The sequence below is a fragment of the Oenanthe melanoleuca genome, chromosome 9 (genome assembly GCF_029582105.1).
Source record: "Oenanthe melanoleuca isolate GR-GAL-2019-014 chromosome 9, OMel1.0, whole genome shotgun sequence".
NCBI lineage: Eukaryota > Metazoa > Chordata > Aves > Passeriformes > Muscicapidae > Oenanthe > Oenanthe melanoleuca.
In genome coordinates this window covers 23,886,578-23,914,186 of record NC_079343.1, presented here as the reverse complement: position 1 = coordinate 23,914,186, position 27,609 = coordinate 23,886,578, and the positions used below count along the sequence as shown (strand labels likewise).

General features: G+C 49.5%; 2 protein-coding genes across 3 annotated transcripts in view; both read right to left on the bottom strand.

The window, feature by feature from the left end:
* Nucleotides 1-2,819: 2,819 nt before the first annotated feature.
* Nucleotides 2,820-27,609, bottom strand: part of LOC130256689 (uncharacterized) — a 54,580-nt gene continuing 29,790 nt past the window's right edge. The window contains exons 9-14 of one of the 2 annotated variants that reach the window (XM_056498543.1): nucleotides 18,236-18,492; nucleotides 17,078-17,234; nucleotides 16,623-16,879; nucleotides 15,472-15,622; nucleotides 3,473-3,741; nucleotides 2,820-3,086 (exon numbers count right to left, since the gene is read on the bottom strand). In XM_056498543.1, the coding sequence (XP_056354518.1) occupies nucleotides 2,991-3,086; nucleotides 3,473-3,741; nucleotides 15,472-15,622; nucleotides 16,623-16,879; nucleotides 17,078-17,234; nucleotides 18,236-18,492 (1,187 nt within the window). In that variant the 3' untranslated portion in view covers nucleotides 2,820-2,990. Of the gene's footprint in view, nucleotides 3,087-3,472; nucleotides 3,742-8,516; nucleotides 9,258-15,471; nucleotides 15,623-16,622; nucleotides 16,880-17,077; nucleotides 17,235-18,235; nucleotides 18,493-27,609 lie in introns of those variants that run through there. The other variant, XM_056498544.1, reaches the window with a different exon arrangement.
* LOC130256690 (uncharacterized) lies at nucleotides 14,065-24,797 on the bottom strand. Its single transcript, XM_056498545.1, has 9 exons — nucleotides 24,165-24,797; nucleotides 23,559-23,738; nucleotides 21,915-21,943; nucleotides 21,460-21,716; nucleotides 20,303-20,459; nucleotides 19,848-20,104; nucleotides 18,691-18,847; nucleotides 15,005-15,267; nucleotides 14,065-14,620 (listed from the first exon to the last, which is right to left on the bottom strand). Exons 2-9 carry the CDS (start codon nucleotides 23,645-23,647, stop codon nucleotides 14,402-14,404), a joined length of 1,428 nt encoding a protein of 475 aa, XP_056354520.1. The 5' UTR covers nucleotides 23,648-23,738; nucleotides 24,165-24,797; the 3' UTR covers nucleotides 14,065-14,401.

The following is a 27,609-nucleotide window of genomic DNA, read 5'->3' as shown; positions in this document are numbered from 1 at the left end:
GAGACCCGCTCACCCCAGCACCTGTCCCGCTGCTGCCCTGGATGAGGTCCCGGGGCGCTGCCTCCCGCTATAAACGGTCGTTTCGTCATCACCGCCTGTCCGGCCCCGGAGCTCGACATCTCACACCACCCATTCCTACAGAGGAAAGGCTCCTCTCCTAGGGCATTGTCAAATCCACTCGTCGAGTGGAAAACATGATCTTGTTGCCGAAAATAGGGCCATCACCTCCTCATGGGGAGACTCTATCCCCGTGTCGTCCTGCGAAGTGCAGCAGCCCTGATCCTGCACCTTGTCACTCCGCTGGACGTTTTCTTGCAGAACAACTGGATCATGCTTAAACCTGGCTTGGCTACCAGTCAAACACTTGGTACCAATAATGGCAGAGGATGCTGCAGAAGGATCTCGAATGGCCTCTTGGACATGCAAAAGTCTTTTCAGGAAAAAGCAGGTGGATTAGATTTATGCTAACCCCACACAAAAACATAGAGAAGGGCACCAGGTTGCACAATGCTGGTGCATTTCTGGCTTGCACTGAATCAGCTCAGATATTCTTCCTCTGATGTGCACCTCATACACATGGTTGAAATCTCTGCAAAAGCCTTTCCATTTAGGGACAGGCTGTACCCATGGCCCTGACCATAATCAAGGATATTTCTCTTGGGTCTTGGGAAAAGAGCAGCCTTGACTCTGTTCCATGGCAACTGCAGGACTTGGGCCTTGCCAATATCTTCTATAACAGCTCAAAATGCAGCAAGTGATGGTTTCTGCTGCTCCTCCTCACACTCTCACCACATGGTTTGGGCAGTGTTTCACCAAATCCTGTCAATGCACTCACCAGGCTCCATAGAAAGGCAGCCTCATAATGAGCAACATCACCCTGACTGCACAGAGAAGCACAGTACAATTGCAAACTTCTGCATTCTGTGAAATGTTACAGATTCAAGAGCAGCAAGACAGTTTCCCAGATAAAATAATGCCAGTTCTCTTGTGTCCCAGGATGAAGTAGAGAAGTGAGAGATCCATATGCTCCCACAGCACTCCTTTCTCAGGGTGTGCAGTGAGAACGCTCCGGGTTCAGAAAGTAAAATGTTCATAGGTTGCTGTATATCCACCTAAAGAGTTTGCCCAAGAAAGAAGTTTTGATTTCATTTCCAGGAATCCAAAATCGAGTTTTTTATACACCTACTAAACCAACTTTACCTAAAGCCACAAGTTTTTCACTTCAACTCTTCTGATTCCTTGCCTGATGGGGTTTTCAGGGGAGGGAGTGAGCGAGTGAGTGGCTGTAGCTGGGTTTTTTGGGAGAGCAGGAGCTTCCTTGCTCTCCTCCAAGCAACTACTAAGAGTCCGGATAGCCCAGAACTACAGTGGCTACTTGCAGCTACTCGCTAGCGACGAACGAAAGCTTGAGACAGTGTTGCAAAAGTTCCGGAGACAGTTTATTATCTTCGAAGGGACTTGCAAGCAACCGTCTAATTACATTAAACAATACAAGGGTATTTATAGGTTTCTGGAGGATTGACTTTTTTTCCAATAAAATTAACACATTTCAAAGTAACCAATTATCTCTAAATTCTAAGTACAAAAAGAACCAATTATTGTAACACTTTAAGTACCAATAGAAATCCTAAAAGATAACGGGAGCTGAGGTAGGGAAGAGGGCCCCTGTCCTTAGGAATGTCTTTGTTCTAAGGGATATATTTCCAGGGTCCTGGTTTGGGGAAATCTGAATATCCTACAAGTGGCTGTCTGATTCTTTTCTGCTGGCTGGGCTTTAACCTGTTCAGAGCAGACATATCCAGGCAGCCTCTCACAGACAACTGTTCTGTTCCCACCTCTCCCTGCAGTGCAGCAGTTACATTTAAGAAAAGCAACACAGGATTCTGTGTCTCACAAGTGGGATACAGGATACCTGGTTCCAAACACTTGAGGCAGATACTCCAGGTAAAGGACAATAAAGCACACTTTCCCTTGGAAGTTTTCTTCCAAGACAATCCACACATCAGCTTTGTGACAAGGAAATGGTGTGGCTCAGTACACTGGGAGATGAAGCATGGGTGCCTCACAGCTCATTCTTCACATCCCTCAGCCCCAGTACTACAGGGACCCTGGCTTTGTCTTCCTACTGCCTGGCCAAAGACTGAGCTGGTGCTGGGACCATGAAAGCTTTAGAATCAACATTTGGTCACTGAAGTGAGAATGGCCACAGCTCTGTGAGTCAAAGGCTCTTGGTTGCCTTAGTAATTCTTTAAGGCTCTCAGTGTTTTAGAAGCTCAAAGAGTAGAATCCTAGAATGCACTGTGAGTCTGAAGTGATGATAAAAACCATCTATCAGGCTTGTTCAGATTCAAGGCAAACAATCACTGCACTTTGAGGGGTGAAGTGGGAAATTTTGGTGGAAGAGTGGATGAAAGAGCTGACAGAGAAAAAGGCAGCTGTGGTTTTTTCATCAGACCACCCCACACTGGGAGCCTGCTACTGACAGAGAGAGTCATCAGAGCCAGGGAAAGGAACACTTTGTAGGCCAGCAAAAACTGACCAAAACACCATCGTACTGAAATCAGAATGACCTGTAAAACACTAAGGAATACAGCCTGTAAACCTGCCCTTGCTCCCTATCTCTCCACTTCCTAGGAACTTCTGAGTATAGGCAGCACAAACACAGGTTTCAAGACATAGCTCATGCCCTGCCTATCTTTTTGCAGACAATGACGCTCTTGATTTATAATTTCTTAGTAGGATGGCATGGAGAAGAAAGGCTAAATTGTTAAACTTGAGCATTAAGCTATACTCAGAAAAATGAGGATTTTAGGGCAATATGAGTTTGGATTTCAGATATTTTATTGAGGATTGTTTAATGTTTACAGCAAGGGTGGCAGAGTGCCTAGGAAACGTTGATGGTAGGTGTAGCAAAATCTGACCAGTGGCTGCTGTGGTTAGGGGCTCCCCCTGGATTGCTCTGAGCTCTACCTGGCAGCCAAGCAGCAATACTATATCCTGGACAGTATCATCACAGCAACAGCAACCACACCAGCAACAATAGCTCCGATTGCTGCTGCAGCACCGTCAGAAGATGATTCTTTGTCCTGTAAAGTGAAAGTAAAACACAGGCTGGAAACATAAGGAGCACTTATATTTACTCTCCCCCTGTGTGATAATGTAGAAACGGCAGGGATAATCAGAGTTCATAAATCAGTGAAAGACATGTGCTCCATCAGCAGAAGGGGTAACATCCAGGTTTGTAGCCCCAGGAGGTGGCACTCAGTGAGAGGGCACTGTCAGGGTGCAGACAGAGCAGAGTGCCCCTCCAGGTCAGGGGCTCTGGGCAGGCCAGAGGCAGCGCTGGTTTGGAGCCCACGCCTGGCACTGGGCTGTGCCCATGCAGGCTGCAGGCTGTGTCCCAGTGCCCAGCTCACAGCCAGCAGCCAGGAGCTGCTCTGGGAGCACCCAGGGCTCACCCTGTGACACGCACCTGCTCATAAAGTTCTACTTCATAGCGGAGCTTGGTCACAAAGTGCTCACAGTTCTTCCAAAGCACATCATATGGCACCTCCCTGCCAACCCAGCGCTCAGCACGCCGGATGATCTCCTTCACGGGACGAGGAGTGCGGGAGCGGTCATACTTGTTGTTAACACGCCATTTATCATTTCCAGCCACCTCAGTCAGGAGCTCCTTCCTCACCTTGACCATGGCGGCCCATACTGATTTGATGCTACCCGAACTGGAATGGGCTCCTTCATCTGGGGAAGGCAAGGAGGGGATAAAGAGGCAGGCAGATCCTCTCTGGCCCCTGCAGGACCTCAGATGGGTTTATGACTGCAGCTGGAAAAGCCAGCTACACATGCAGGGTCCAGTACCGGCCCATGGAGGTAGACAGGGCTCCTGGGGCACTCCAATACCGACTCGGCACCGTGCCAGGTTGCACAAGCCTTACCTGACACATGGATAACATATCCATTTCCCGTGTAGAGGGCCCAATGCTGGCAAACACGCCGGTCAATCTCGATCAGATCCCCAGGCTGGGGGTTCCTATTGTCCTGTTCCATCTCAGGATCGTGCAGTCAGGACGCGCAGCTGTATCTGGGCAGGCTGAGCGCAGGGCAGAGCGCAGCGGGAGGCGAGGGCTGTGCAGGGCAGCTGCCGGGAGCGCAGGCACGGAGGGTGTCAGCGGCGGGCCCCGAGGGCAGCGGCTGCCGGAGCGGCGGCCCCGCTCCGCCGGCCCCGGCTCGGGGCCGCTGCCGCCCGCCGGCGCAGGGCGAGGCAGCGAGCGGCCCCGCTGCCCCCAGCGCCCCCGCCCGAGGCCGAGCCCGGCCCGGCTGTGTGTCCGGCTGCTGCCGCCGGCCGCGCTGCCCCCGCCCGCCCGCGGTGCCCGCGCTCCCGTCCCGGCCCCGCTCCCTTCGGGGCTCCGCTGCCGCCGGGGCCGGGCCCGCTGCGCTGCCCGAACGCGGCTGCCCGGGGGTGCCCGCGGTGCCCAGCCCGTGCCCGGCCCCTGGGGCAGCTCCGGCCTGCAGGGGCTGCATCCTGCTGGAAAACGCCCGCTCGCATTTCCCGAGATCTGCTCACCCCAGCACCTGTCCCGCTGCTGCCCTGGACAGGGTCCCGGGGCGCTGCCTCCCGCTATAAACGGTCGTTTCGTCATCACCGCCTGTCCGGCCCCGGAGCTCGACATCTCACACCACCCATTCCTACAGAGGAAAGGCTCCTCTCCTATGGCACTGTCAAATCCACTCGTCGAGTGGAAAACATGATCTTGTTGCCGAAAATAGGGCCATCACCTCCTCATGGGGAGACTCTATCCCCGTGTCGTCCTGCGAAGTGCAGCAGCCCTGATCCTGCACCCTGTCACTCCGCACTCCGCTGGACGTTTTCTTGCAGAACAACTGGTTCATGCTTAAACCTGGCTTGGCTACCAGTCAAATACTTGGTACCAATAATGGCAGAGGATGCTGCAGAAGGATCCTGAATGGCCTCTTGGACATGCAAAAGTCTTTTCAGGAAAAAGCAGGTGGATTAGATTTATGCTAACCCCACACAAAAACATAGAGAAGGGCACCAGGTTGCACAATGCTGGTGCATTTCTGGCTTGCACTGAATCAGCTCAGATATTCTTCCTCTGATGTGCACCTCATACACATGGTTGAAATCTCTGCAAAAGCCTTTCCATTTAGGGACAGGCTGTACCCATGGCCCTGACCATAATCAAGGATATTTCTCTTGGGTCTTGGGAAAAGAGCAGCCTTGACTCTGTTCCAAGTTCCTGCAACTGCAGGACTTGGGCCTTGCCAATATCTCCTATAGCAGCTCAAAATGCAGCAAGTGATGGTTTCTGCTGCTCCTCCTCACACTCTCACCACATGGTTTGGGCAGTGTTTCACCAAATCCTGTCAATGCACTCACCAGGCTCCATAGAAGGCAGCCTCATAATGAGCAACATCACCCTGACTGCACAGAGAAGCACAGTACAATTGCAAACTTCTGCATTCTGTGAAATGTTACAGATTCAAGAGCAGCAAGACAGTTTCCCAGATAAAATAATGCCAGTTCTCTTGTGTCCCAGGATGAAGTAGAGAAGTGAGAGATCCATATGCTCCCACAGCACTCCTTTCTCAGGGTGTGCAGTGAGAACGCTCCGGGTTCAGAAAGTAAAATGTTCATAGGTTGCTGTATATCCACCTAAAGAGTTTGCCCAAGAAAGAAGTTTTGATTTCATTTCCAGGAATCCAAAATCGAGTTTTTTATACACCTACTAAACCAACTTTACCTAAAGCCACAAGTTTTTCACTTCAACTCTTCTGATTCCTTGCCTGATGGGGTTTTCAGGGGAGGGAGTGAGCGAGTGAGTGGCTGTAGCTGGGTTTTTTGGGAGAGCAGGAGCTTCCTTGCTCTCCTCCAAGCAACTACTAAGAGTCCGGATAGCCCAGAACTACAGTGGCTACTTGCAGCTACTCGCTAGCGACGAACGAAAGCTTGAGACAGTGTTGCAAAAGTTCCGGAGACAGTTTATTATCTTCGAAGGGACTTGCAAGCAACCGTCTAATTACATTAAACAATACAAGGGTATTTATAGGTTTCTGGAGGATTGACTTTTTTTCCAATAAAATTAACACATTTCAAAGTAACCAATTATCTCTAAATTCTAAGTACAAAAAGAACCAATTATTGTAACACTTTAAGTACCAATAGAAATCCTAAAAGATAACGGGAGCTGAGGTAGGGAAGAGGGCCCCTGTCCTTAGGAATGTCTTTGTTCTAAGGGATATATTTCCAGGGTCCTGGTTTGGGGAAATCTGAATATCCTACAAGTGGCTGTCTGATTCTTTTCTGCTGGCTGGGCTTTAACCTGTTCAGAGCAGACATATCCAGGCAGCCTCTCACAGACAACTGTTCTGTTCCCACCTCTCCCTGCAGTGCAGCAGTTACATTTAAGAAAAGCAACACAGGATTCTGTGTCTCACAAGTGGGATACAGGATACCTGGTTCCAAACACTTGAGGCAGATACTCCAGGTAAAGGACAATAAAGCACACTTTCCCTTGGAAGTTTTCTTCCAAGACAATCCACACATCAGCTTTGTGACAAGGAAATGGTGTGGCTCAGTACACTGGGAGATGAAGCATGGGTGCCTCACAGCTCATTCTTCACATCCCTCAGCCCCAGTACTACAGGGATCCTGGCTTTGCCTTCCTACTGCCTGGCCAAAGACTGAGCTGGTGCTGGGACCATGAAAGCTTTAGAATCAACATTTGGTCACTGAAGTGAGAATGGCCACAGCTCTGTGAGTCAAAGGCTCCTGGCTACCTTAGTAATTCTTTAAGGCCCTCAGTGTTTTGGAAGCTCAAAGAGTAGAATCCTAGAACAGTCTATGAGTTTGAAGTGATGATAAAAACCGTCTATCAGGCTTGTTCAGGTTAGGGGAGGCAGGAGGGTGCGGGCTGCTGTGTGGAGAAACCCAGAGCAACCCCGAAGGAGCAGCGGTGCTGGACCAGCCCCGACCCAGCTCAGAGCAGGGCAGGGAGAGGGGGAGTTCAGGATTTACGGGCACACGAGCAGGTGGTGATAGCGCCCTCAGGCGCCGGTGAATTCTCCGTGCAGTAAGCGGTAGCCTGGATGTCTTTTTGTGATGTCAGAGAGAGAGAGCTAAAAAAGATGCCTCTGGGCCAGTCACAATTGGATGTTTCTGCCACTGTCCCCAGCAGAGCCAGTTCCTGCAATCCCCCATCACCCCAGCAACAGAAATAGGTTCTGCCCCCACATGTCCCGATGACATTTGGGTACACCATGCACCAGTATTAACTAATGCCTCATATTTTTGTTGCTGTTAATATGTCCGGCCATCAGATCTACACTGTCTAAAAGACCTGGGATTCCCATGCTTCTTCCTGGCTAGAGGAAGGGACCCTCTAGCCTTGGTTATAATTTTTTTCTTGGACATATATACCAGATGTTTTTTTAAGGGGGTCTGGCAGATCATCTTCTGTTCTGTAATACCTGGCAGCTTGGTTATGGGAGGTTGAGGCTACCTTCACTTTGGTAGAACTCCCTTGGTTAGTGTTTCCCTTCCTGAACTGATCCCCCTGTGCTTCTAGTACAGAAGTGGGTTTCCCATCCCATAACATACCATGAGAAAATTGTTTTCTTGTGGGCAAAATACCTCCATAGACTGAAGAGAAGTCTCCTCTCCCAAGTAAATTGGTGAAAGACTATTTTTAGAGATGGTGAACTGAGTGATTTATTTCTGTACATCATCAGTGTGGAAAAAAAAAAGTTGTTGAGAGAGGAGAAAAGTTCTGAAAATGTCATTCTGAGGGTTTTTTTTCTTTATAGTTTCTAGTAATAAAGTTTTTCCTTGTAACTTTTTAAGTTTGAGCCTGTTTTGCCTTCCTCCTAATCCTATCTCACAGCAGGAAATGAGTAAATAATTCTAGTGGGTGCACGGCAATTTGGCCAATGCTAAATCGACAACAACACATCCAAAAGATTTCCTCTGATACTTGTAGTCTCACCTTGCCAGACTTCCAGTCTTAGAGAAGGGAGAGAGAAAAGTCTGTGGTGATAATATCACCTTTAAAAGCCTATCTCTCCTTTTCTGTTTGAGTCCTCCAGAGATGATTTAGCCCACCTAGCTGTCAGATGACTGAGAGCTCTCTTGCAACTGCAGCTTTTTGCTCATGGATGAGAAGGCAGGACTTGGGTTAATCTGAGCAGACTTGACTTTTTTTAGGAGTTTTGTTAAAAGGCGGGTCCCAAGCCCATTTCACAGAGCATTGGTTCCCTACAGAAGACAGGTAAGACCAGAAAGAAGCTGCAAGCAGGCAGGCTGAGATATGACAGAGGATGTATCAGAATGCAGCTGAAAAAACCAGGATGTGGGTAGGGAGCCTGCAAGCACTGAAGAGGAAGTGGTGGGGGGGCTAGGGTGAGAGTGGAAAATAAAATGGTGACATTCTTGGTTGCTGAACTGTTGAACCTGCACACAAAGCTATGTTCACACAGATAAAAGATGATTTTAGGCCAGATGAGTTTGGATATTTACATTTTTACAAGCCTATAAATTAATTATCAGAGCAGTGGCTAGTAGTCTTCATTATACTTCTGGCAAAAGCCGGACAGTGACCAGGGACTCCATGCCTTCCTTGAGCTCTTTCTAACAGCACCTATCTTGTAGTATATAAATCTTTGCCTTTATGAATTTGTCAAAAATGAAGGTATCTGATAAATTCCTCTTGAGGATAGCAGAAAGAAGAGTAACACCATCAGCAGCTACAAGAGTAAGAGTGGCCGGAAAAGTAAAAATGATGAGAACAGAGACACTGGAAGTTCCTACCCCAGCAAGAATGGAACGGATCTTTTCAAGTGCTGTCATGGCCTGTAAAGGGAAAGTAAAACACAGGTTAGAAATATGATAAGTACTTATATTTAGCCCCAGAAATGATAACTGAAAACAGGCAGAGACAATCAGCATAATTAAATCTACAAAAGGTACATGCTCCATAAGCAGAGGGGTAACGCCCAGGTTTGCACCCCTAGGAGGTGGCACTCAGTGAGAGGGCACTGTCAGGGTGCAGACAGAGCAGAGTGCCAGCTCTCAACACACTGGATGATCTCCTCCACTGAGAAAGGCACATGGCGGCGATCATACTTGTTGTTGACACGCCAATTATCATTGCCGGCCACCTCAGTCAGGAGCTCCTTCTTCACCGTGGCCCTGGCGGTAAATGTTGATGTGATGCCATCTGAACTGAATAGGATTCCTTGATCTGGGAAAGGCAAGGAGGAGATAAAAAAGACAGACTCTGTGGTCCCTGCAGGACCTCAGATGGGGTTCTGACTGCACCTGGAAAAGCCAGCTACACACAGGATCCAATATCAGTCCATGGATGGAGATAGGGCACCTGGGGCACCCATTTGGCACCTTGACAGGCTGCACAAACCTGTCACTTGAATGACATATCCATTTCCCACGTAGAGGACCCAGTGCTGGTAACTACGCCGGTCGATCTCGATCAGATCCCCAGGCTGGGGGTTCCTATTGTCCTGTTCCATCTCAGGAGCGGGCAGTGAGGAGGCGCAGCTGTATCTGGGCAGGCTGAGCGCAGGGCAGAGCGCAGCGGGAGGCGAGGGCTGTGCAGGGCAGTTGCCGGGAGCGCAGGCACGGAGGGTGTCAGCGGCGGGCCCCGAGGCCAGCGGCTGCCGGAGCGGCGGCCCCGCTCCGCCGGCCCCGGCTCGGGGCCGCTGCCGCCCGCCGGCGCAGGGCGAGGCAGCGAGCGGCCCCGCTGCCCCCAGCGCCCCCGCCCGAGGCCGAGCCCGGCCCGGCTGTGTGTCCGGCTGCTGCCGCCGGCCGCGCTGCCCCCGCCCGCCCGCGGTGCCCGCGCTCCCGTCCCGGCCGCGCTCCCTTCGGGGCTCCGCTGCCGCCGGGGCCGGGCCCGCTGCGCTGCCCGAACGCGGCTGCCCGGGGGTGCCCGCGGTGCCCAGCCCGTGCCCGGCCCCTGGGGCAGCTCCGGCCTGCAGGGGCTGCATCCTGCTGGAAAACGCCCGCTCGCAATTCCCGAGATCCGCTCACCCCAGCGCCTGCCCCACTGCTGCCGTGAACGAGATCCCATTCTATCACTATAAATACCATAGCAGAGGAAATTGCGTGGTTCCTGCTGGGCTCACTGCGAGCACTGACCCAGAGTCCTCCCGTAGGTCTTCGGACGCCCCCCTGCTTCTGGGAAGGCTGTGCTTCCAAGGGTGGTGCCAAAACCACCCTTTGATTGGAAAATCTCATCATGTACCTGACAAAGTCTGGCCACTGCCCTCTTACATGGCGACTCTTTTCCAGACAGGCCCTCCTGTCCAGTTTTGGGCAACTGACCCTGTGCATTTTCAATTCCACAGAACATTATCTATCAGAGCAAACACCTCTGTGTGCTGATTAAATCCTTCCTTGAGGACCAGTCAGTCAGGGGCACAAATGGCCGATGATGCTGCCAAGACATTTGAAATGGCTTTGTGTAAATATAGAAGAGTTTGCAGCAAAAAGCATGTATTAGATTGATGTTAATACCAACTACAAACGCAGTGAAGAGGTCCAGGTGAGACCCTGAAGCTGGACTCCAGGCTTTACAATGCTGGGGCTTCACTGGCTTGCACTGAATCAGCCCAGATTTTCATCCTCTGATGTGCTCCAAATTGAGACTGTTGAAATCCCTGAAAAGCCCTTCCATTTAGGGACACACTGTGCCTGTGCAGGTTGTGCCCCACAGCACAAGCAAGGATTGTTCTCTCAGCTGCTGGGGAAAGAAGAGCCTTGACTCTACTGCATGGCGACTGGAGCAGGTCTGGGACCTGGCCAACATTTACTAGAAAGGCTCAAGTGTTGAATACAGCAAGTGATGGATTCTGCTGCTCCTCCTCACACTCTCAATTGGTGCTTCAGCCAGTGTTCCACCAAATCCCGTCCATGCACTCACTAGGTTGTAGCTGCTTTTCTTCCAGTTCCCTTACAGGCACCCCTCTCCATCTGGAGCACTAGCTCACCCAGACAGAGCCACTGCCTCTCTCCAGCACAGCACAGAAGGCAGCACTAATTGAGGCTGAGAGGAAAATGCCAAGGCAGACCCCCACATTTACAAATAGCCCCAAATCCAGCAACTCCTGCATGGATATGGGTGTTGTCCAGCAGCCTAGCAGAGCTGAAAACTACCTGGCTTTGTTTGGGGGTTTGACCCCTGTCACGATCTGCTCAACCCGAGCGGGAGTCGTGATGGTTCGTTCGACCCCAGGGTGCAAAAGACAAAAGGCAAGAGACTCAGGTTTGTTCAGCAGAAAGCAGAAATGCAGTTTATTGCGACTATCAATTTGGTTTTGTGATAGAGGGAGAGAAAGAGAGAGAGAGAGTGGGAGAAAGAGAGGTAAAAGGAGAGAGAGAGAGAGAGAGAGAGAGAGAGAGAGAGGGAAAGGATGGGATATAGCTACCAACAGACAGGATGCATCCTTGTGGTCGTCCGACGAGACACATCTTCAATCCATTGGGGAGAAAGAGATCTCTCAGTCTCTTTAGGAAAGTCACTTTTTATAGTCCTTTTCCAAAGCAAGTGGCCTCTGGCCAAACCGTGGGGAGATTTATGGATTCTTGTATGTGGACATCATTGCTCCAAGAAACAGGTGGAACAGGACGCTACAGGCAGTACCCTGATCGAGCACAGCGCACCATGACAAGCACCAAACACACCTACAAACAGTCCTTGGCAAGCATCCACCTGGGCCAGGCCAGAAACTCCCGTCCAGAGCGAGTGGTGCAGTCCCAGGGTCTCAGTCTCTGATGATGGTCGTGAGGCAGATCAGAGAAAACTTCGAACCGACTCTTACAACCCCAAAGATTCTTCTCTAAAGAAAAGCTTTCTCCCCCAAAAATGGTTCTCACTAATTAAAGATATTGCATTTTAAGAATTTCTAAAAAAGCCAGAGTTCAGTATTTATTAATTATGAGGTGGGAAGGATATGTTTTCACCTTGTGACTGCCATGGATTTCAGGCCTTGAAAGTGATCCATGCAGTGACATCACTGTTAGAACAGGAGGTGTCTGTGACCTCATCTTTCACCTCCCAAGTGCCCAGTCTCCAGTGTCTGCCTCAGCTGATCAGGTGAGTTTGCTCACAGGGTACTGCTGCCTGCTCTGAGCTTGGTGTGTATGTTTGAGTGGGAGTGCACAGCTCTCAAGGGTGCTGATAAACCAAACTTGATTCCTCAGGAACTGTAAAAAATACAGATTAGGGGTTTGAATTGGGTTTGACCCTCAAATTTCAGTGCTGGAAGGATTCTTGTGATGTTAGGAGAGCTTTGTGCTTGGTAGTTAATATTTTTGGATCAGGTTCAGAAGTGGAATCATGTGAAAGTGCAAAATAGAATGGTGATCACAGAATAAATTTGCCTGCCATTACTTAAAAAACTTTCAATCCAGATGCTGCAGTCATGGAGCTGCCAGTAAGAATACCTTTTACATAAATGTATGTGAAAATAACTACTTGTTTGTGTAGAAATGTGCTTGTTTCACAGAACTGTTATCGAATTAATAATGCAAAAGCAACAGCAGCTTAATCTGGGTATTAAAACTGTAGCTTCAGAATAAAAAAAAAGAAACAGACTGCTGCAGATGAGGGATAGGTAAACAACACTAAAATACCTTAAGGAAAAAATATGTGTCTATGGAATTTGAACTGTTTTGTACTCTTCTGAGAGAGCCTAAACACAGACCCTAAACAGAGAAACCATCTGCAGTACTAATAAACTCCCAGCTCTGTAGCTGTAAGTAGGATTCGTATTTTTTGTTTTGAGCAGGGAAGGTCGAGCTTCTGCCTTTGCTGTGAACATCTGATTATTTAGCTATTAAGTTTGTAAGATAGAGTTTGTTGGCACCATTTTGCTGTTTTGGGTCAGTGTTGCATCCCCATTGTTTATAAGTACATGGTTCTCACCATAGGTTTTTTTAGCTAGAAGGGTCTGAGTGCTGCCTAGCTGGCTGGTGGGGGCCAGGGAAGAGAACTTGCTGCAAAATGGGGCTTTGGGAGAGATGCGGAAAAAAAGAAAAAAAACCTTGAGAAAGAAGTCAGTGTCTCAGGCAGGCAGAGGGTAGTTAAGGAGAAATTACCATTGTGTATCCACAGTATGTGATGCCCACTTAGACCTTGAAATATTAAAGGAAGAGGGAAGGAAATTTGTGTATGAATTTACTCTGGGCTCCCTCCCTTGCCCCAGTCCATGCCCATCTTGGGGGCACAGACCCCCAGAGGGTGAAGGGCAGAGAGCAAAGTGAGATGCTGTGAATCTGAAAGGTTCATCCCAGGGCTGGTGGGACCTCTGGGACCACTGGTGGGTCACCATGTGGGGACAGCTTCCCCAGCCAATAGTCTGGGGCCACCAACATGGTCTGTGTCCCCACTACCCAAAGGCATTTCAACCTGGCATGAAGGGACAGTTTGGCTGTCATTGCTAGTACTGTGTGCTGGGAGTGCATCACCTGACCCAGTGTTTCAAGGGACATTGGTATCTGCAGAGAGAAGGGTGGAAACACATTCAAATGCCACATTAACCCACAAGTTCTGTGAACTAGAGAGGCCTTCAGTGGGATCCAGCTGGTGAGCTGGACCTGCTGTTCCTCATGGGGCTGCACCACGGCTCTGGGGCTGCTGCTGCTGGTGGCAAGATGTTGCTCTCAAGAACCATTGGATGCACATTTATTGCTAAAGCCTGAGGGCCAGCACATGTCAGTTTTCCAAATACATCCTCTGAAGCAGGCAGGGTGCTGCCCTTCTGGAAATGCAGGACAAGTGCCAGTGCCTGTGCCCATCCCCAGTCCCCTCTGCCCATCATCACTGCCCTCTCCAAGGACTGGCCACACAGCTCCACCAGGGAATAAAACAGCCTTTGGCCTGGTTTTTCTGGAATCCAACTTTGCTTGAAAAATGTCTCTGACAGAAGCTGGCTTGCTCCCATTTTTCTCAAAAGCAGGAAGATTCTCCCCATATTCCAGAGTAAATTTTATTATGTATTATTCACACATATGTATATCACAAACACAAATTGTGTTGCAAGTACTTGGGGACTACCACAAAAATTATCACAGACAGTGAAATAAAAGCAGATGTGGAAATTAGCCTAGTTCTGCTGGTGTCATCTAGAATGGTGACATTCTTGTCTTATTAAATCTAATTGGATTGCAGAAAGAAGCAAGGCTGAACTGTTGAATCTGCATACAAAGGAATACTCAAATAGATAAAAGTGGATTTTAGGCAACATGAGTTTGGATTTTAACATTTCAATAAGAATTTTAATTATCACTGCAGTTGCTAGCAGATCTTGATTACACTTGTGGCAAAAGCTGGACAGGGATCAAGGACTCCATGCCTTCCTTGAGCTCTTCCTAACAGCAGCTCTTTTCAAGTATATCTCTCCCTGCCTTTTTGAATTTGGCACAAATGCGAATATGAGCAATAATGTTGTAAGCGGAACCAGAACCGAGAATAGTACCAGCGCCAGCAATAGCAAGAAAAGGAACACCAGGCACAGAAAAAAGACTTATCAGTGATGCCACACCCACTGCAGTAGCAATCATATTGGTAGATCCAAGTGTCATCATGGCCTGTAAAGGGAAAGTAAAATATGGGTTAGAGATGTGATAAACATTCATACTTACACTCAGACATGATAACCAATGAGAGACAAAGATAATGAGGGTAATTAAATCAGTGAAAGACATGTGCCCCATCAGCAGAAGGGGTAACAGTCAGGTTTGTAGCCCCAGGAGGTGGCACTCAGTGAGAGGGCACTGTCAGGGTGCAGACAGAGCAGAGTGCCCCTCCAGGTGCAGGGGCTCTGGGCAGGCCAGAGGCAGCGCTGGTTTGGAGCCCACGCCTGGCACTGGGCTGTGCCCATGCAGGCTGCAGGCTGTGTCCCAGTGCCCAGCTCACAGCCAGCAGCCAGGAGCTGCTCTGGGAGCACCCAGGGCTCACCCTGTCACACTCACCTGGTCAGACACTGCCTCTCCATAGCGGAGTTTTGTCACAAAGTGCTCACAGTTGTTCCAAAACAAACGATATGGGACCTTCTCACCAACCCAGCCCTCAGCTCTCCAGATGATCTCCTTCACAGGGAATGGATTCCAGTTCTTGTCATATTTGTTGTTGACACACCACTCATCTTTTCTAACCACCTTCTCCAGGAGCTCTTTCTTCACCACCACCTCTCCAAAGGCTGATGAAACACTGCCAGATGACGCACCAGTTCTATCTGGGGAAGAGATGGAGGAGATAAAGCAGACAGACAAACATTCTCTGGGCCCTCCAAAACCTCACATGGCTTTTGCACTGCTCTTGGAAACTTCATCTACACACACAGGCTCCACATGGAGCAGCATCTAGAGGAAGAAAGGGTTCCTGGAGCACCCCAAAACCCCCTCTGCATCCTACCAGGCTATACCAGCCTTACCTAAACCTGTCACATGGATGACATATCCACGCCCCACGTAGATGGCCCAGTGATCAAAGTATCCCCGTTTGATCTCAATCAGGTCCCCAGGGATGGGGAGGTACTTGCGATTTATCAGATCACGATGGTGAATTTCACAACCTTCAAAAGCTCTAAACTGGAAAACACACAGTAAACTCTCAGTGAGAAATTAATTTCTCTTTTCAAGAAAGTTAAGATTAAAATCTGGTTTTCCTTAGAAAGAGCCAATAGGATGTAGATGATAAAACCAGGATTAGGTAGAAAGCTTGCACCTGTCCTGAGAAAATCGCTGGGAGGAGGTGGCAGTGTAAGGAAAGGAAAATTTGGCTTTCAAGTGCTTGCAGATAACCACAAAAATCATCACAGATAAAAGACAGAAGCAGGTGTGACAAAAAGCTCAGTACTGCTGGGGATCACCTGGAATTGATGACATTCTTGACTTGGTGTTTCTTAATGGGATGGCAGGGAGAAGCAAGGCCAGAATGCTGAACTTGCACACAAACCAATATTGATACAAAACAATATTCTAAGTATAGTGAGATTGGATTAATCTGTTTATGAAGGCAGTCATTTAGTACTTTCACTAACGGTGGCAAAAGACCCCGTGCATCCAGGGAATCCCTGCCTTTCTCTCAGAATTTCCTGATGGCCCATCTCTGCTCTCTTTCTTTCTGGAATTCATCCCAGAAAGCTCACTCACACACTGAAGGCAACAGCACAGATCCTACTGCCAGCATGTAAAACACCTGCTATCTTAGCACATAAAGGGAAAGCAAAAGGCAGGCTGGAAACATGAGGAGCACTTTCATTTAGCCCCAGGTATGGTAATGGAGAATAGGCAGGTCAGGAAATTAAACCAAAAAGAGGCATGTGCCCCATAAGCTGAATGGATAACACCCAGGTTTGTAGCCCCAGGAGGTGGCACTCAGTGGCAGGGCACTGTCAGGGTGCAGACAGAGCAGAGTGCCCCTCCAGGTCAGGGGCTCTGGGCAGGCCAGAGGCAGCGCTGGTTTGGAGCCCACGCCTGGCACTGGGCTGTGCCCATGCAGGCTGCAGGCTGTGTCCCAGTGCCCAGCTCACAGCCAGCAGCCAGGAGCTGCTCTGGGAGCACCCAGGGCTCACCCTGTCACACTCACCAGACCAACATGTCGAAGTTTGCTCAGAAAATCGACAGATTTGAATTTAGACACATCATATGTCAACTCCTTGCCAACGCAACCCTCAGCATGCCAGATGATCTCATCCACAGGCAGAGGAGGGAGGTGACAGTCATACTCATTGCTGACACGCCATTTCTTCTTTCTGGCCACCTCCCTCAGGAGCTCCTTCTTCACCTTGGCCCTTCTCATGTGTCTTGTGTCACTGCCGCCTGACAGAGATGGGGCTCTTTCATCTGGGAAAAGCAGAGAGGAGATAAGGCAGATAGGCAAACCTTCTCTGGCCAATCCAAAACCTCACATGGCTTTTGGACTGCTCTTGGAAACTTCATCTACACACACAGGCTCCACATGGAGCAGCATCTAGAGGAAGAAAGGGTTCCTGGAGCACCCCAACACCCCCTCTGCATCCTACCAGGCTACACCAGCCTTACCTAAATCTGTCACATGGATGACATATCCACACCCCACGTAGATGGCCCAGTGATCATAATGTTCCGAACTGATCTCAATCAGGTCCCCAGGGATGGGGAGGTACTTGCGATTTATCGGATCACGACAGTGAATTTCACCACCTTCAAAAGCTCTAAACTGGAAAACACACAGTAAACTCTCAGTGAGAAATTAATTTCTCATTTCAAGAAAGTTAAGATTAAAATCTGGTTTTCCTTAGAAAGAGCCAATAGGATATAAATGATAAAACCAGGATTAGGTAGAAAGCTTGCACCTGTCCTGAGAAAATCGCTGGGAGGAGGTGGCAGTGTAAGGAAAGGAAAATTTGGCTTTCAAGTGCTTGCAGATAACCACAAAAATCATCACAGATAAAAGATAGAAGCAGGTGTGACAAAAAGCTCAGTACTGCTGGGGATCACCTGGAATTGATGACATTCTTGACTTGGTGTTTCTTAATGGGATGGCAGGGAGAAGCAAGGCCAGAATGCTGAACTTGCACACAAACCAATATTGATACAAAACAATATTCTAAGTATAGTGAGATTGGATTAATCTGTTTATTAAGGCAGTCATTTAGTACTTTCTCTAAGGGTGGCAAAAGACCCCGTGAATACAGGGAATCCCTGCCTTTCTCTCAGATTTTCCTGATGGCCCATCTCTGCTCTCTTTCTTTCTGGAATTCATCCCAGAAAGCTCACTCACACACTGAAGGCAACAGCACAGATCCTACTGCCAGCATGTAAAACACCTGCTATCTTAGCACATAAAGGGAAAGCAAAAGGCAGGCTGGAAACATAAGGAGCACTTTCATTTAGCCCCAGGTATGGTAATGGAGAATAGGCAGGTCAGGAAATTAAATCAAAAAGAGGCATGTGCCCCATAAGCTGAATGGATAACACCCAGGTTTGTAGCCCCAGGAGGTGGCACTCAGTGGCAGGGCACTGTCAGGGTGCAGACAGAGCAGAGTGCCCCTCCAGGTGCAGGGGCTCTGGGCAGGCCAGAGGCAGCGCTGGTTTGGAGCCCACGCCTGGCACTGGGCTGTGCCCATGCAGGCTGCAGGCTGTGTCCCAGTGCCCAGCTCACAGCCAGCAGCCAGGAGCTGCTCTGGGAGCACCCAGGGCTCACCCTGTCACACTCACCAGACCAACATGTCGAAGTTTGCTCAGAAAATCGACAGATTTGAATTTAGACACATCATATGTCAACTCCATGCCAACGCAACCCTCAGCATGCCAGATGATCTCATCCACAGGCAGAGGAGGGAGGTGACAGTAATACGCGTTGATGACACACCATTTCCTCGTTCTGGCCACCTCCCTCAGGAACTCCTTCTTCACCTTGGCCTTTCTCATGTGTCTTGTGTCACTGCTGCCTGACAGAGATGGGGCTCCTTCATCTGGGAAAAGCAGAGAGGAGATAAGGCAGATAGGCAAACCTTCTCTGGCCAATCCAAAACCTCACATGGCTTTTGGACTGCTCTTGGAAACTTCATCTACACACACAGGCTCCACATGGAGCAGCATCTAGAGGAAGAAAGGGTTCCTGGAGCACCCCAACACCCCCTCTGCATCCTACCAGGCTACACCAGCCTTACCTAAATCTGTCACATGGATGACATATCCACGCCCCACGTAGATGGCCCAGTGCTCGTAATGTCCCAAAAAGATCTCAATCAGGTCCCCAGGGATGGGGAGGTAATTGCGATTTATCAGATCACGACGGTGAATTTCACCACCTTCAAAAGCTCTAAACTGGAAAACACACAGTAAACTCTCAGTGAGAAATTAATTTCTCATTTCAAGAAAGTTAAGATTAAAATCTGGTTTTCCTTAAAAAGAGCCAATAGGATGTAGATGATAAAACCAGGATTAGGTAGAAAGCTTGCACCTGTCCTGAGAAAATCGCTGGGAGGAGGTGGCAGTGTAAGGAAAGGAAAATTTGGCTTTCAAGTGCTTGCAGATAACCACAAAAATCATCACAGATAAAAGATAGAAGCAGGTGTGACAAAAAGCTCAGTACTGCTGGGGATCACCTGGAATTGATGACATTCTTGACTTGGTGTTTCTTAATGGGATGGCAGGGAGAAGCAAGGCCAGAATGCTGAACTTGCACACAAACCAATATTGATACAAAACAATATTCTAAGTATAGTGAGATTGGATTAATCTGTTTATGAAGGCAGTCATTTAGTACTTTCACTAACGGTGGCAAAAGACCCCGTGCATCCAGGGAATCCCTGCCTTTCTCTCAGATTTTCCTGATGGCCCATCTCTGCTCTCTTTCTTTCTGGAATTCATCCCAGAAAGCCCACTCACACAGTGCAGGCAACAGCACAGATCCTACTGCCAGCATGTAAAACACCTGCTCTCTTAGCACATAAAGGGAAAGCAAAAGGCAGGCTGGAAACATGAGGAGCACTTTCATTTAGCCCCAGGTATGGTAATGGAGAATAGGCAGGTCAGGAAATTAAATCAAAAAGAGGCATGTGCCCCATAAGCTGAATGGATAACACCCAGGTCTGTAGCCCCAGGAGGTGGCACTCAGTGAGGGGGCACTGTCAGGGTGCAGACAGAGCAGAGTGCCCCTCCAGGTCAGGGGCTCTGGGCAGGCCAGAGGCAGCGCTGGTTTGGAGCCCACGCCTGGCACTGGGCTGTGCCCATGCAGGCTGCAGGCTGTGTCCCAGTGCCCAGCTCACAGCCAGCAGCCAGGAGCTGCTCTGGGAGCACCCAGGGCTCACCCTGTCACACTCACCAGACCAACATGTCGAAGTTTCCTCAGAATATCGACAGATTTGAATTTAGACACATCATATATCAAGTCAATGCCAACGCAACCTTCAGCATGCCAGATGATCTCATCCACAGGCAGAGGAGGGAGGTGACAGTCATACTCATTGCTGACACACCATTTCCTCGTTCTGGCCACCTCCCTCAGGAGCTCCTTCTTCACCTTGGCCTTTCTCATGTGTCTTGTGTCACTGCCGCCTGACAGAGATGGGGCTCCTTCATCTGGGAAAAGCAGAGAGGAGATAAGGCAGATAGGCAAACCTTCTCTGGCCAATCCAAAACCTCACATGGCTTTTGCACTGCTCTTGGAAACCTCATCTACACACACAGGCTCCACATGGAGCAGCACCTAGAGAGAGAAAGGGTTCCTGGAGCACCCCAACACCCCCTCTGCATCCTACCAGGCTACACCAGCCTTACCTAAATCTGTCACATGGATGACATATCCACGCCCCACGTAGATGGCCCAGTGCTTGTAATGTCCCAAACTGATCTCAATCAGGTCCCCAGGGATGGGGAGGTACTTGCGACTTATCTGATCACGATGGTGAATTTCACAACCTTCAAAAGCTCTAAACTGGAAAACACACAGTAAACTCTCAGTGAGAAATTAATTTCTCTTTTCAAGAAAGTTAAGATTAAAATCTGGTTTTCCTTAGAAAAAGCCAATAGGATATAAATGATAAAACCAGGATTAGGTAGAAAGCTTGCACCTGTCCTGAGAAAATCGCTGGGAGGAGGTGGCAGTGTAAGGAAAGGAAAATTTGGCTTTCAAGTGCTTGCAGATAACCACAAAAATCATCACAGATAAAAGATAGAAGCAGGTGTGACAAAAAGCTCAGTACTGCTGGGGATCACCTGGAATTGATGACATTCTTGACTTGGTGTTTCTTAATGGGAAGGCAGGGAGAAGCAAGGCCAGAATGCTGAACTTGCACACAAACCAATATTGATACAAAACAATATTCTAAGTATAGTGAGATTGGATTAATCTGTTTATGAAGGCAGTCATTTAGTACTTTCTCTAAGGGTGGCAAAAGACCCCGTGAATCCAGGGAATCCCTGCCTTTCTCTCAGATTTTCCTGATGGCCCATCTCTGCTCTCTTTCTTTCTGGAATTCATCCCAGAAAGCCCACTCACACAGTGCAGGCAACAGCACAGATCCTACTGCCAGCATGTAAAACACCTGCTCTCTTAGCACATAAAGGGAAAGCAAAAGGCAGGCTGGAAACATAAGGAGCACTTTCATTTAGCCCCAGGTATGGTAATGGAGAATAGGCAGGTCAGGAAATTAAATCAATAAGAGGCATGTGCCCCATAAGCTGAATGGATAACACCCAGGTCTGTAGCCCCAGGAGGTGGCACTCAGTGGCAGGGCACTGTCAGGGTGCAGACAGAGCAGAGTGCCCCTCCAGGTCAGGGGCTCTGGGCAGGCCAGAGGCAGCGCTGGTTTGGAGCCCACGCCTGGCACTGGGCTGTGCCCATGCAGGCTGCAGGCTGTGTCCCAGTGCCCAGCTCACAGCCAGCAGCCAGGAGCTGCTCTGGGAGCACCCAGGGCTCACCCTGTCACACTCACCAGACCAACATGTCGAAGTTTGCTCAGAAAATCGACAGATTTGAATTTAGACACATCATATGTCAACTCCATGCCAACGCAACTCTCAGCATGCCAGATGATCTCATCCACAGGCAGAGGAGGGTGGTCAGAGTCATACTTGTTGATGACACACGATTTGTCATTTCCGACCACCTCCCTCAGGAGCTCCTTCTTCACCTTGGCCTTTCTCATGTGTCTTGTGTCACTGCCACCTGACAGAGATGGGGCTCTTTCATCTGGGAAAAGCAGAGAGGAGATAAGGCAGATAGGCAAACCTTCTCTGGCCAATCCAAAACCTCACATGGCTTTTGCACTGCTCTTGGAAACCTCATCTACACACACAGGCTCCACATGGAGCAGCATCTAGAGGAAGAAAGGGTTCCTGGAGCACCCCAACACCCCCTCTGCATCCTACCAGGCTACACCAGCCTTACCTACATCTGTCACATGGATGACATATCCACACCCCACGTAGATGGCCCAGTGATCATAATGTTCCCAACTGATCTCAATCAGGTCCCCAGGGATGGGGAGGTAATTGCGATTTATCTGATCACGATGGTGAATTTCATCACCTTCAAAAGCTCTAAACTGGAAAACACACAGTAAACTCTCAGTGAGAAATTAATTTCTCTTTTCAAGAAAGTTAAGATTAAAATCTGGTTTTCCTTAGAAAGAGCCAATAGGATGTAGATGATAAAACCAGGATTAGGTAGAAAGCTTGCACCTGTCCTGAGAAAATCGCTGGGTGGAGGTGGCAGTGTTAGGAAAGGAAAATTTGGCTTTCAAGTGCTTGCAGATAACCACAAAAATCATCACAGATAAAAGACAGAAGCAGGTGTGACAAAAAGCTCAGTACTGCTGGGGATCACCTGGAATTGATGACATTCTTGACTTGGTGTTTCTTAATGGGATGGCAGGGAGAAGCAAGGCCAGAATGCTGAACTTGCACACAAACCAATATTGATATAAAACAATATTCTAAGTATAGTGAGTTTGGATTAATCTATTTATGAAGGCAGTCATTTAGTATTTTCACTAAGGGTGGCAAAAGACCCCGTGCATCCAGGGAATCCCTGCCTTTCTCTCAGCATTTCCTGATGGCCCATCTCTGCTCTCTTTCCTTCTGGAATTCGTCCCAGAAAGCTCACTCACACAGTAAAGGCAACAGCACAGATCCTACTGCCAGCATGTAAAACACCTGCTATCTTAGCACATAAAGGGAAAGCAGAAGGCAGGCTGGAAACATAAGGAGCACTTTCATTTAGCCCCAGGTATGGTAATGGAGAATAGGCAGGTCAGGAAATTAAATCAAAAAGAGGCATGTGCCCCATAAGCTGAATGGATAACACCCAGGCCTGTAGCCCCAGGAGGTGGCACTCAGTGGCAGGGCACTGTCAGGGTGCAGACAGAGCAGAGTGCCCCTCCAGGGGCAGGGGCTCTGGGCAGGCCAGAGGCAGCGCTGGTTTGGAGCCCACGCCTGGCACTGGGCTGTGCCCATGCAGGCTGCAGGCTGTGTCCCAGTGCCCAGCTCACAGCCAGCAGCCAGGAGCTGCTCTGGGAGCACCCAGGGCTCACCCTGTCACACTCACCTGCTCAGAGACTGCCTCTCCATAGCGGAGATTTTTCACGAAGCGCTCACAGTTGCTGCCAAACGAATGGTATGTCACCTCCTTGCCGATATAAGCTTTAGCATGTGAGATGATCTTTTCCACTGGGAGAGGATTGCGCTGCTTATCAGATTTGTTGTTGACACGCCATTGATTCTTTCCAGCCACGTTCACCAGGAGCTCCTTCTTCACTGTTCTGATCAATACTGTTATCTTGAGACCTTCCTGTTCAACCTCCTGTTTACCTGTATATGGAAGGGAGGAAATAAGGCAGGAAGGCAGACTCTCTCTGGCCCCTCCAAGACCAGTGATGGGTTTTCACTGCTCTCGGAAAGGGCTTCTACATACAAAGGGTCAACTAGCAGCCCATAGAGGGAGACAGGGCTCCCGGAGCAAACCGAGACGTCCCCGGCACCTCGCCAGTCTACAATATCCTTACCTACAGGTAACAAGTTTATGACATATCCATCCCCCATGTAGAGGGCCCAGTGCTGATGAAATGGCCGGTCGATCTCGATCAGGTCCCCAGGCTGGGGGTTCCTATTGTCCTGTTCCATCTCAGGATCGTGCAGTCAGGAGGCGCAGCTGTATCTGGGCAGGCTGAGCGCAGGGCAGAGCGCAGCGGGAGGCGAGGGCTGTGCAGGGCAGCTGCCGGGAGCGCAGGCACGGAGGGTGTCAGCGGCGGGCCCCGAGGGCAGCGGCTGCCGGAGCGGCGGCCCCGCTCCGCCGGCCCCGGCTCGGGGCCGCTGCCGCCCGCCGGCGCAGGGCGAGGCAGCGAGCGGCCCCGCTGCCCCCAGCGCCCCCGCCCGAGGCCGAGCCCGGCCCGGCTGTGTGTCCGGCTGCTGCCGCCGGCCGCGCTGCCCCCGCCCGCCCGCGGTGCCCGCGCTCCCGTCCCGGCCGCGCTCCCTTCGGGGCTCCGCTGCCGCCGGGGCCGGGCCCGCTGCGCTGCCCGAACGCGGCTGCCCGGGGGTGCCCGCGGTGCCCAGCCCGTGCCCGGCCCCTGGGGCAGCTCCGGCCTGCAGGGGCTGCATCCTGCTGGAAAAAGCCCGCTCGCAATTCCCGAGATCCGCTCACCCCAGCGCCTGCCCCGCTGCTAGCGTGAATGAGGTCCCGGGCCGCTTCTCTCAGTATAAACACCATAGGAGAGGAAATTGCGTGGTTCCTGCTGGGCTCACTGCGAGCACTACCCCAGAGCCCTCCATCCTGCCCCCTGACGGTGCCCTGCTCCTGGGAAGGCTGTGCTTCCAAGGGTGTTGCCAAAACCACATTTTGAATGGAAAACCTCATCTTGTGCCTGAAATACTGTCCTGTTACAGGGAGACTCTATTCCAGAGAGGGCCACCTGTCCAGTTTTGGGCAACTGACCATGTGCCTTTTCAATCCACAGAACATTATCTATCAGAGCAAACACCTCCGTGTGCTGATTAAATCCTGTCTTGAGGACCAGTCAGTCAGGAGCACAAATGGCCGATGATGCTGCCAAGACATTTGAAATGGCTTTATTTAAATGCAAAAGACTTTGCAGCAAAAAGCATGGATTAGATTGATGTTAAGACCAACTACAAATGCAGTGAAGAGGACCAGGCGAGATCCTGAAGCTGGGCTCCAGGCTTTACAATGCTGGGGCTTCACTAGCTTGAACTGACTCAGCCCAGATTTTCATCCTCTGATGTGCTCCAAATTGAGACTGTTGAAATCCCTGAAAAGCCCTTCCATTTAGGGACACACTGTGCCTGTGCAGGTTGTGCCCCACAGCACAGGCAAGGATTGTTCTCTCAGCTGCTGGGGAAAGAAGAGCCTTGACTCTACTGCATGGCAACTGGAGCAGGTCTGGGACCTGGCCAACATTTCCTAGAAAGGCTCAGGAGTGTTGAATACAGCAAGTGATGGATTCTGCTGTTCCTGCTCACACTCTCAATTGGTGCTTCAGGCAGTGTTCCACCAAATCCTGTCCATGCACTCACTAGGTTTTTGCTGCTTTTCTTCCAGTTCCCTTACAGGCACCCCTCTCCATTTGGAGCACTAGCACCCCTCACCCAGACAGAGCCACTGCCTCTCTCCAGCACAGCACAGAAGGCAGCACTAATTGAGGCTGAGAGGAAAATGCCAAGGCAGACCCCTACATTTACAAATAGCCCCAAATCCAGCAACTCCTGCATGGATATGGGTGTTGTCCAGCAGCCTAGCAGAGCTGAAAACTACCTGGCTTTGTTTGGGGGTTTGACCCCTGTCACGATCCGCTCAACCCGAGCGGGAGTCGTGATGGTTCGTTCAACCCCAGGGTGCAAAAGACAAAAGGCAAGAGACTCAGGTTTGTTCAGCAGAAAGCAGAAATGCAGTTTATGGTGATTAACAATTTGGTTTTGTGATAGAGAGAGAGAGGGGGGGAGAGAGAGAGTAAGAGAGATAGAGCGAGGGGGAGAAAGAGAGGTAAAAGGAGAGAGAAAGAGAGAGAGAGTGAGAGAGGGAAAGGATGGGATATAGCTACCAACAGACAGGATGCATCCTTGTGCTCGTCCGACGAGACACATCTTCAATCCATTGGGGAGAAAGAGATCTCTCAGTCTCTTTAGGAAAGTCACTATTTACAGTCCTTTTCCAAAGCAAGTGGCCTCTGGCCAAAACGTGGGGAGATTTATGGACTCTTGTATGTGGACATCATTGCTCCAAGAAACAGGTGGAACAGGACGCTACAGGCAGTACCCTGATCGAGCACAGCGCACCATGACAAGCACCAAACACACCTACAAACAGTCCTTGGCAAGCATCCACCTGGGCCAGGACAGAAACTCCCGTCCAGAGCGAGTGGTGCAGTCCCAGGGTCTCAGTCTCTGATGATGGTCGTGAGGGAGATCAGAGAAAACTTCGAACCGACTCTTACAACCCCAAAGATGCTCCTCTAGGTCCCCCAAATGAATGCTTTCTCCCCCAAACATGGTTCTGACTAATTATGGAGATTGCATTTTAAGAATTTCTGAAAAAGCCACAGTTCAGTATTTATTAATTATGAGGTGGGAAGGATATGTTTTCACCTTGTGACTGCCATGGATTTCAGGCCTTGAAAGTGATCCATGCAGTGACATCACTGTTAGAACAGGAGGTGTCTGTGGCCTCATCTTTCACCTTCCAAGTGCCCAGTCTCCAGTGTCTGCCTCAGCTGATCAGGTGAGTTTGCTCACAGGGTACTGCTGCCTGCTCTGAGCTTGGTGTGTAGTGTTGTGAGTGGGAGTGCACAGCTCTCAAGGGTGCTGATTCCTCAGGAACTGTAAAAAATACAGAAGATTAGGGGTTTGAATTGGGTTTGACCCTCAAATTTCAGTGCTGGAAGGATTCTTGTGATGTCAGGAGAGCTTTGTGCTTGGTAATTAATTTTTTTGGATCAGGTTCAGAAGTGGAATCACGTGAAAGTGCAAAATAGAATGGTGATCACAGAATAAAGTTGCCTGCCATTACTTAAAACACTTTCAATCCAGATGCTGCAGTCATGGAGCTGCCAGTAAGAATGCCTTTTAACCAAATGTATGTGAAAATAATTACCTGTTTGTGTAGAAATATGCTTGTTTCACAGAACTGTTATCAAATTAATAATGCAAAAGCAACAGCAGCTTAATCTGGGTATTAAAACTGTAGCTGCAGAATAAAACATAAGAAACAGACTGCTGCAGATGAGGGATAGGTAAATAGCACTAAAATACCTTAAGGAAAAAATATGTGTCTATGGAATTTGAACTGTTTTGTACTCTTCTGAGAGAGCCTAAACACAGACCCTAAACACAGAAACCATCTGCAGCACTAATAAACCCACAGCTCTGTAGCTGTAAGTAGGATTCGTATTTTTTGTTTTGAGCAGGGAAGGTCGAGCTTCTACCTTTGCTGTGAACATCTGATTATTTAGCTATTAATTTTGTAAGATAGAGTTTGTTGGCACCATTTTGCTGTTTTGGGTCAGTGTTGCATCCCCATTGTTTATAAGTACATGGTTCTCACCATAGGTTTTTTTAGCTAGAAGGGTCTGAGTGCTGCCTAGCTGGCTGGTGGGGGCCAGGGAAGAGAACTTGCTGCAAAATGGGGCTTTGGGAGAGATGCGGAAAAAAAGAAAAAAAACCTTGAGAAAGAAGTCAGTGTCTCAGGCAGGCAGAGGGTAGTTAAGGAGAAATTACCATTGTGTATCCACAGGATGTGATGCCCACTTAGACCTTGAAATATTAAAGGAAGAGTGAAGGAAATTTGTGTATGAATTTACTCTGGGCTCCCTCCCTTGCCCCAGTCCATGCCCATCTTGGGGGCACAGACCCCCAGAGGGTGAAGGGCAGAGAGCAAAGTAAGATGCTGTGAATCTGAAAGGTTCATCCCAGGGCTGGTGGGACCTCTGGGACCACTGGTGGGTCACCATGTGGGGACAGCTTCCCCAGCCAATAATCTGGGGCCACCAACATGGTCTGTGTCCCCACTCCCCAAAGGCATTTCAACCTGGCATGAAGGGACAGTTTGGCTGTCATTGCTAGTACTGTGTGCTGGG